This window comes from Marmota marmota, unplaced genomic scaffold (genome assembly GCF_001458135.2).
Source record: "Marmota marmota marmota unplaced genomic scaffold, marMar, whole genome shotgun sequence".
Lineage (NCBI taxonomy): Eukaryota > Metazoa > Chordata > Mammalia > Rodentia > Sciuridae > Marmota > Marmota marmota.
This window is the reverse complement of record NW_026000222.1, coordinates 17,276,031-17,284,823: the sequence shown is the minus strand read 5'-3', so window position 1 is coordinate 17,284,823 and position 8,793 is coordinate 17,276,031. Positions and strand designations below refer to the sequence as shown.

Genomic DNA, 8,793 nt, shown 5'->3' with positions numbered 1-8,793 from the left:
ATGTAGTTCCGTTAGTTCTGGGGGGCGGGACTTGGGAAAGGAAGTGAGTTCCACTTCCGTCCATGATCTGACGATTTTGGTCTGCACCGGAAGTGCAAGCGTTGCCGATGTGGTACCCACTGTCTGGTTTGGTTCGCTCGCCCTTGTTTCCCTGCCTGGGTATTTGCGTCGCACCATGGCGGTAAGGAGAACGGGTAGGGCGGGGTCCACATGGGCAAAGCTCTCCCGCGGCCTGGAGAATGAAAATAGAGGGACATCAAGGAATGCGGGACGGGCCAGAGGGGGGCGCTATCCAATGAGTGGACTATACTAGTGTGAGCGGGGTGTTGAAGGGAGACAGAGATGGCGGCGCAGGACCACACCAAAACTAGTACCAGAGGGGGTGTGTTATTTCGCCGTTATTGTCACATCTGCAATCCAGTAGAAGTCCGAGAGAGGTACCATATAACCCCACTCAAGAGTGCCCTCGAGGTGCTGTCAGCCCAAAGCTGGGCCTTGCTGGGGGAGCTGGAGAAGGCATAAGCCTAGCGTTCGATTGTTCAGGACCAGCAGGAAGCAATCGAAGCTGGAGATGCTGTAAAGATGGTGTCAGCTCTAGACAGTATGGACTGGAGGAGGAGTGGACATCTCAGGGACTGTGGGGACCTGGCTGAGATGCAGATGGGACAGTGTAGCTAACCAGGGTGGTGGAGGAAGTGAGGGGCTGAGAAGAGCTCTGACGGCATCTCATATTTCCTCTGCAGCCTAAGGGCAAAGTGGGCACCAGAGGGAAGAAGCAGATATTTGAAGAGAACAGAGAGACCCTAAAGTTCTATCTGAGGATCATACTGGGGGCCAACGTAAGTATCTGCCTTTCTTCTCTTACCACTCGTAGCTCCGCAGTATTCAGCTCTGGTGAGGAGTGGTGGTGACAGCTAAGGCTCCAAAGAAGTACATTCAAAAAGAAATGAGAGGGGACTGGTGAGTGTAGCTCAGTGGTACAATCTTTGTCTAGCCATGAACATAATCCTGGGTTTTATCTCCAGCACCAGGCATGTGGGACACTGGCAAACAGAAATTAATGAGAAAGGATTCAGGAATAAGGTTCTGGGCTAATAAAGCAAAACACAAACAAATAATAATGAAGTGAGTCCCAGCTAGACTTCACTGCCTTCCCCACTGTAGATACATAAGGGCTTCTTTCTTGGGCTGGCTTGGGTTTCAGAAGACAGTCTTGGTACTTAGCCTCAGGAAGCAAGGCCTTTCTCCCAACCCTATAGGAACAATCTGGCTCTGCCCATAGCCTGACCTAGTTCTTAGGTACAGTTGTGGGAGTCCCATGGTTTGAAGCATTTTTTGACCCCAGCCTGATCCTGTTTGCTTGTAGGCCATTTACTGCCTTGTGACCTTGGTTGTCTTCTACTCATCTGCCTCATTTTGGGCCTGGGTAAGTATCTTCATCCTGGAAAGTGGATGAGTGCATAGGTCCAGTGGTTGGTTTTGATATCCCTATTCTCGCTCTGCAGATGGCCCTTGGCTTTAGTTTGGCAGTATATGGGGCCAGCTACCACTCTATGAGCTCGATGGCTCGGGCAGCCTTCTCTGAAGATGGGGCCTTGATGGATGGTGGCATGGACCTCAACATGGAACAGGGCATGGCAGAGTGAGTGTCCCCCACCGCCAGCCCAGGTGAGCGGCCCCAGGGCTGGGGCACTGGGGCCCAGAGAACCTAAGGCTCACAGCTATCTGCAACTTGAAGAAAGTGGAAGGAAAACAAAATGGGGCCCATTTACTGTCTTTGGCAACCTCCCTTCTATCCACAGGCACCTTAAGGATGTGATCCTGCTGACAGCTATTGTGCAGGTTCTGAGCTGCTTCTCCCTCTATATCTGGTCCTTTTGGCTTCTGGTATGTGGGCTTGAGGGTTTCCTTAAAAAAGGCATGTAACCCTCCCTATCCTTCATTTTTTGCACCCAACTTCAAGTTATCTTTTCTCTTAGGCTCCAGGCCGGGCCCTTTATCTCTTATGGGTGAATGTGCTGGGACCCTGGTTCACAGCAGACAGTGGCACCCCAGCACCGGAGCACAACGAGAAACGGCAGCGCCGACAGGAGCGGCGGCAGATGAAGCGGCTATAGCCATTGAAATTGTGGCCATAGGCTCCTGGGCACTGGGTTGCATGGCCTCAGTGCCTGGAGCAATGAGAGCCTAGTCCAGGCCAAAAGTAGCCTGAGGTATAGAATTGTTGAATAAATGTCTTAGAATGTGGCTAATGGGTGTGTGTGTGAGTTAATAAGGGACAAAGCAGGAAGAACTAGTCGTATGGTATTTCCCTCTTGCTACAGGCTCAGCTTGGGGAGACATGAAAGGAAAAAGGCTCTGGAATTAGCTACGAAAACTTTATTTTGCGGCAAGTAGGGAGGTCACACATGAGCCCATGCGTGCACGCGCGTACACACACACACACACACACACACACACCTAATACTGCTTAAGGTACTGGTCAGTCCCTGGACACTGGGTTCTGGGACCAGAATTTTGCTTTGGGTTCTCCTTGCTCTGTAGTCTCTTATACGCAGGCTGGGATCCAGCTAAATTTCCTGAGGCAGCACCTTCACACTTCCAGGCCAGGAGTCTTGCTCAGACCCAGCGCCTGTACCAGGTCATCTCCAAGTCCACTCTTCAGTGTTCGTCTCACTGTAGGGACAGAGTAGGGTTGGAGGGGGATGATGGGGTTCGGGAAAGCAGTGGGCTTATGGTGGGTACTCACAAGATTTACGGTTGCCACGGGAACGCTTCCTTTCTCGAGCTGTAGCTGCTCGGGGATTGCTCTTGGTCACTGATTGCACTAGCAAGTCCATGATTTCATCTGATGTGTCACTGGGTAAACTGGAGCCTGGGGATTCTTCAGAGGGTGCAGTGGAAGGTCCCACTGCTGGCGGCATGACTGGGGAGCTGCTCTGGACCATACCTGTGGGAGACCAGATAGGGAGGTCAGGTCAAGGTGGCCTTATTACCCATTCCCCACAGCAGCTATAGGTCTACCTCTGCTGCGACGGCTATGTGTGGTGTCCTCCGGCCTGCTGGTCAACAGACTTTTCATACTGGCATGACTGTCAGCATCACCCTGTCCTGGTCCACTCCCCACAGCCACTGGGACAGGTGGATTGCTGGGGGTTTCCCCTGCCACACCTGAGAACTTCTCTGTCTGAGGATGGGAAAAGGATGAGCTGAGAACAGGGGAAAGAAACCAAGGGGTGGCAGTCAAGACTCAGAAGGGTAACTACCTCAGTGATCATGCGTCCTCGGGTCTTGTTGCGCTCACGGTAAGTGGCTCGCTTCTGCTGCTGCTGCAGTACTCGTTCACGGCAAGTCCTATATTCCAGGGCAAATTCCCGCAGCGTGTGGCAGAATTGCATGATGCGCACTTCACGGGCTGCTTGTGCAGTGTAGCCCAGGTAGAGCAGGAAGGCATGAAACCTAGGCAGGTTGGAGTGGGGGAGGGATGGGCAGTCCTGCTTGCCCTTTGAGAGATGTTGGTGGCAGTCTTGCTTCTTTGGGGCCCATACCCCTACCTGTTGTAAACACGGCGGTGCACTACCCTCAGTGTGGCAACACGGCGGGCACAGTGGGCCAAAAAGTGGGTGAGACGAGCACGCAGGGCTGGAGCCAGTTCATGTTTAGCCAAGCTCCTCAGGTTTTCCTCAGCTGCCCAGCTCCGGCGCTCCAGCTGTCCCAGGTTCTCAGTCAGTTGCTCAAAGTCCACCTGGAAAAGCAAGTGGGTACATGAGCTGTCACCCCAAAGGTAACAGGTTGCCTGAGGCTGCCTCTGCCAGACTGGCCATTGTGGGCCTAGGGACACAACTAACATTTGGCTTCTGCTCTCCAAAAGTTCAATCTAATATGCGAGACAAGTCCATTTGCTGCAACAGAGACAGAAGGCTTCTTGGAGGAAGTGGCAGCTGAACTGAGACTCAAAAGACTGAGTAGGTGTGTCCTGGTCAAGAGAGGCAGAGCATAGTTCACACACCTGTAGCTGGAGCACACCCTAGCACAGCCCAAATAGGGAAAAGTGGGAGGCGCCAACCCAAGGAAGAAATGCTCGCTTGTGCCCCAGCCCATTTTAACTGAATCTTTTGCTGGTGCTAACCTTGGCACAGCGGGTCAGGGCAGGGATTTCTGAGTAGAGATCGGAGGAATCAGGTAGGGTCTGGAGCACCAGGGAGCAGAGATGGTACAGCAGCGACTGCCGGCGCACCGTGTCCTTCACCTCAGACACCTTCTCCAGGTAGCTCAGCTCAAAACCACTGCTCTGAAAGACTCCATTTGAGCCAGGGCCTGGCTGGCTCCAGAGCCCTGACCTCTAATCCTCATGTGCTCTCACTTACCTGGGAACCATTGAGGAAGTTGCCCACAGCCAGCAGGGTAGCCAGGATGCAGTGGAAAGTGGCATTCTGCACCAGCTGTTCCATTCCCATTTTCAGGTCAAATAATGGCTCTGCGATTTCCTGGTGTAGGAGAACCAAGGGCTTTAGACTCATGTTCATCATGCTTACCTGTCCCCACTACCTGTCCCACTTTATGACCCAGATACCCGTTCCATGCTGTCATAGTCCAGCTTGAAGGCCCAAAGTTGTAGGCGGGCAGCCAGGCCCCCAATAGAGGCAAGAGTCATTAGGAAATTCTCAGCTGGGCCCAGGGGTATATCAGGGTTGGCCAGCTGGGCCTCTTCAATCTTCTGCCTCTCCTCCTCCGTGGGCATCATGGTCAGTAGCTTCTGAGGATGCAACCACCGCCCCACAGTGTTAGCTTGAGGCCTCATGCTCCTTTAGTCATCTCTCACTCCTCCTTTAGTCATTTCCCAGGGTCTGGCAAATGCCCTGCAGATATGTTAAGCCCATCCCTACCACCAGAGGGAGTGGAAATGTCAGTAAGATGTCCAGATCTCCCACCTCCATTTCACATCCATTGGGTATCCCCACCTCAATGCCATCCTTGCTGACAGCAAACTCATCAAAATTGAGCAGGGCAGCCTTAATGACATGCACAGGTGGCAAAGTAGTTAGGCCAATGTTGATAGCGTTGCTGCGCTTGGGGTCCAGCACTGTGGTCATTGTCCGGCGGCCCTCACCAGCTTTCTATAAGATGGGGGGAAGAACAGTGAAAGATTGGGGAAAGGACTAGCTGGGGCAGCAATCTTGAGAGCACTCCAAGGTATTCCTCTGAATGGCTTAATGATCCTACAAATGGGAACCCAGGACACATAAAACATTGGGATAAGCTGAGATTCTAGTTAGGGCTCTGTCAATACTTTATTAAGAGAGCCCAAGTCAAGTCCTTCTCTCTTTATCCTGGTTTCCCCATGTGGGAGATGAGGGACTATTTCACCCCCTTGAACTCTGATTTTCCCCATCTCTGGTGTATTTACCTTGGAAGGAAGTACATCCTTGGCTCGGGATTCAAACAAGTGTTCCAACCGGGCTGTGTCCACTGTGACAGGCTCCAGGGAGGCCCACAGGGTGGTGCAGGGCCCAAAGCGGCTTCCAGACTTCCCGTGATCCCCAGCCAGCTTTAGCTCCCGCCAGAAGAGTTTTACAGTCTTCCTCTTGGTGGGGAGGGCTGGGCCATCGGGTGCTGAGCGGGGAAGTGGTGGGCAGGAGGATGGAGGTGGGGGAGGAGGATGTGGGGGGCCTCCAGAGTGCAGGGGAAGTGGAGGGGGAGGAGGTGGGGAGCCTCCAGAGTGCAGGGGAAGTGGGGGAGGTGGGGGTGGAGCCCCTTTCCCGGCCTCCACAGATTCTACATTTAATATGTCCTGGTCTTCATCCTCCCCCAGATCTGAGAAGTCCAGGTCCCCAATGCAGAGCTTTGGTGTACGGGTTGGGAGCTCCTGGATGGGCTCAGCCTTGGGGCTTGGTGGCACCAGTGGTTCCTTAGGCTCCAGCTCAAGGCTCCGCTGGGCCTGGAGCAGGACTCGAGGGACAGGGCTCTGGGGGGGTCTGGGTACAGGGGTTGGCTCTGAGGAGTCCCATAGTTCCCGGATGCCTAGAAAAAGAGAAGCGGCTATTGGCATCTTGCCCTCTATGCACAATAAGGGTGGGATTCTGGACTCTGCCCACCTGTCTACTCACCTGGGGGTCCATCAGCCTCATCTGGTGTGGCCCCAGCCAGTGTTTCTGCCCGGCCCTGGGCCAATGCAGCCTGCTTCTCTGTTTCTGCTGCTGCCACACCTTCCAGGAACCGGGCTCTGAGGGGAGATACTTGTCAGTGATGGTGTCTGACACAAGTCCATCCCAGGGTGGTACACATGCCTTGCTGAGCTCCTGGACACTGCCCCCAACTGCAGGCACACACAGGCACAGGGAATAGTCCATGCGCTGAGCAGACCCCTGTCCCCTCGAGGCAAGCCCCTTTTCAACTCTCCACATCTGGGGAGTTAGTAGCACCAACCCAACATTCCTATGTCAAAGTACAGGGAAAAGCTCTACTTAACATCTAACTTGCAACTTTCTTGTTCACTATCCTGACTTTATAAGGAACTTCTGAGCAGAAGGGAATGGCTATCCCTCCTTTGGCCTGTCTGGCAGCTTCTGAGCCCTACAGCCTGCCTGCCTGCAGAAAGGGGAGGCACTTAAGTTTATGCTATCCAATGTTTCCTTTCTGGCCCCTCCAGCCTCTGTTGGTCCCTGTCACTGCCCTTCCCACAGCGTTAGGTTGCTCCACTACCCACATACCACACAGCACCCTAGATGCCCTCCTTGCCCTGTTCCTGAGCTGGGTATCCCTATCCCCATTTCTGGTCTAAGCTGTTAAAGTTTCACTATTGAAGCACAGGGACTACTCTGACCCCAGTGAACTGCTTTCCCACTGCTTGCTCTTTGGGTTACTATGGAGGCATTAATCTGGTGGCAGGAGCAGGGTCTGAGAATCCCCCAGTTCTGGCTGCTAGGGGGCATGTGGAACCCCTGCTGGGGAAGCAATGCTGAAGCCCTGAGCACATGGCAGACCTGGCAGGTTGGCCTCTGTACTTACTCCAGCCTGGCCTGCCCAGTAGGGGACTGGGGGACGGGTGGGCTCTCAGGGGCCCTGGGTAGGGGGATGAGAGGAAGAAATGGTAATTGTGGTGCTGGTTCCACCTCAAGGCCCATTTGCTGGCACTTACACAGAGGTTGGGCAGTGATATTGGGAGGAAGAGGAAGGAGTGGAGGAGGTAGGACATGAGGACACTGGAAGGGGAGGGGAAAGAATGACATGAAGCAGGACAGGGTGCAGGAGAGTCAAAGAGCCGAACAAGACTGACAGAGAAACAGAAAGAAAGGGAGTAGGGAGACAAAACAAGAGGCAAAAACAGGTGGAATGTCGGAAGGAGATAAAGGGAAGCCACAGGAGGAGGTCCAGACAGAGCCGAACCCCACACCCAGCAGTCACTTACCAAACGGGAGCAGTTTGGTGAAGTCTGGAAAGAAAGAGAGAAAGCACGCGTTTGGGCAGAGGAGGCTGAGGGCCCGTGGAGGGGCACAAAGTGGAGGGACAGTTGGAGATAGGGCTCTGGGAGCCACCTCTATCTTCCTACTTACTTGTAGATGCTCCTCTCACAGGAGTTGCCGGCTGAGGGCGCCACGGAAATGGCAGGAAAAAGGTTCACCAAGGTACCAAGCCCAGAGGCAAGGCCCACAGGGCTGGAGGCAGGGCTTATCAGCTGGGCAGGACTGGTGGTAGAGGCGGAGCCTATCGGTGAGGCGGAGCCTGTGGAGCTTCAGGTCGGGCCTGTCACCAGATTGGGTCACGCCTGGCAGACTCACCCCTCCCCAGCTACCAAGGCTCGTACTTACCCAGGTTCTGGGGCGCGCACAGGACAGCCTCCCCCTTCCAGAGATCGGCGGCTCCTCTTGCCCTCCTCTGAAGAGGGCTTTCGCCGCTCCCGCCGACCACCTGCAGCTGCAGTGGCTGCTGCTTCCTCCAAGTCTCCATCTTCCAATCGTAGGGCGCTCTAGCAGAGGTAGGCCAGGGAGTGAGCCTGTGGTTGAGGCCCCCGTAGGCATGCTGGGGAACTGCACCTCTCCCTCCCATTTTCCTACTCTGGGCTCACCTCATAGAGCATAAGCTGAGTGCGCAGGTCGACATCAGTGCCCGCAGTGCCCAAGTGGCGCTGTACCAGTGCCTCCATGCCCTGCTGCTCCAGTGCATCTGTCATGTCGTAGAAGGAGTCCTGATCTGGGAGCGCAGCCAGTGTCTGGAGAATAGGGATAGAAAGCCAAGGCAGAGGCTGGTGGGGACTACAGGTCAGCAGCCCCAGGGCCCCATAGTTAGCACCTGATCCCCACCCACACCTTATTGATGAGGGTGACAGTATACACCAACAGCTCAGGATCGGCACCATTCTTCTCTTCCAGGATAGTCACCAGATTAGCCCAGGGAAGAGCACCTGCCACACAGAAAGGGGAGTAGTCATGGGGGGTGGGGAGCAGGCAGGAGAGAGGGCTCAGAGTAGAGGCAGAGGAAGGGACAGACTCTGACCGGTGGCGCTGGCCACAGAGTTGACTGCCTGGATGAAAAGCGGTGCGTTGTTTTCAGAGTATTCCACAAACACCAGCAGCAGCTTCAGGGCCGTCTTCACCACCAAGCGAGACTATGGGAAGATGTCACTACAAGTGAGTGGGGTTTGGGACAGACCTCTGCTAGCTCCTATAGGAAGGGGGAAGGGGGAAGGGCTCCGGGGGTTAGACCTAGAAAGAATAGTCTAGGCTGAAAGACCTGGCTCCAGGGCTAGGCCCAAAAAAGCCTTCTAGGCTTAGAGGAGCCCCAGACTTGTTCCAT

At 54.5% G+C, this 8,793-nt stretch overlaps 2 protein-coding genes across 4 annotated transcripts; one reads left to right on the top strand and one right to left on the bottom strand.

Annotated features, from left to right (window-relative positions):
• The first annotated feature begins 39 nt into the window (after nucleotides 1–39).
• Nucleotides 40–2,252, top strand: Tmem208 (transmembrane protein 208). 3 transcript variants are annotated; one of them, XR_007343542.1, is made up of 6 exons: nucleotides 40–181; nucleotides 744–839; nucleotides 1,367–1,426; nucleotides 1,506–1,668; nucleotides 1,803–1,887; nucleotides 1,980–2,037. XR_007343542.1 is itself a non-coding variant. In XM_015496224.2 (6 exons), the coding sequence occupies exons 1-6, from the start codon at nucleotides 176–178 to the stop codon at nucleotides 2,115–2,117; spliced, it is 522 nt and encodes a 173-aa protein (XP_015351710.1). In that variant the 5' UTR covers nucleotides 40–175; the 3' UTR covers nucleotides 2,118–2,252. The 3 variants fall into 3 exon arrangements, 2 of the variants coding, with proteins under 2 accessions (XP_015351710.1, XP_048648293.1); XM_015496224.2 differs by having other exon boundaries at nucleotides 1,506–1,642; nucleotides 1,980–2,252; XM_048792336.1 differs by having other exon boundaries at nucleotides 1,506–1,642; nucleotides 1,964–2,252.
• Nucleotides 2,253–2,364: 112 nt separating this feature from the next.
• Fhod1 (formin homology 2 domain containing 1) lies at nucleotides 2,365–8,793 on the bottom strand. The gene is made up of 17 exons (XM_048792420.1): nucleotides 8,785–8,793; nucleotides 8,494–8,605; nucleotides 8,307–8,401; nucleotides 8,066–8,209; nucleotides 7,809–7,966; nucleotides 7,554–7,730; nucleotides 6,108–6,223; nucleotides 5,408–6,021; nucleotides 4,962–5,117; nucleotides 4,574–4,756; nucleotides 4,368–4,487; nucleotides 4,130–4,291; nucleotides 3,555–3,745; nucleotides 3,267–3,459; nucleotides 3,025–3,187; nucleotides 2,750–2,950; nucleotides 2,365–2,676 (listed from the first exon to the last, which is right to left on the bottom strand). Exons 1-17 carry the CDS (start codon nucleotides 8,791–8,793, stop codon nucleotides 2,594–2,596), a joined length of 2,877 nt encoding a protein of 958 aa, XP_048648377.1. The 3' UTR covers nucleotides 2,365–2,593.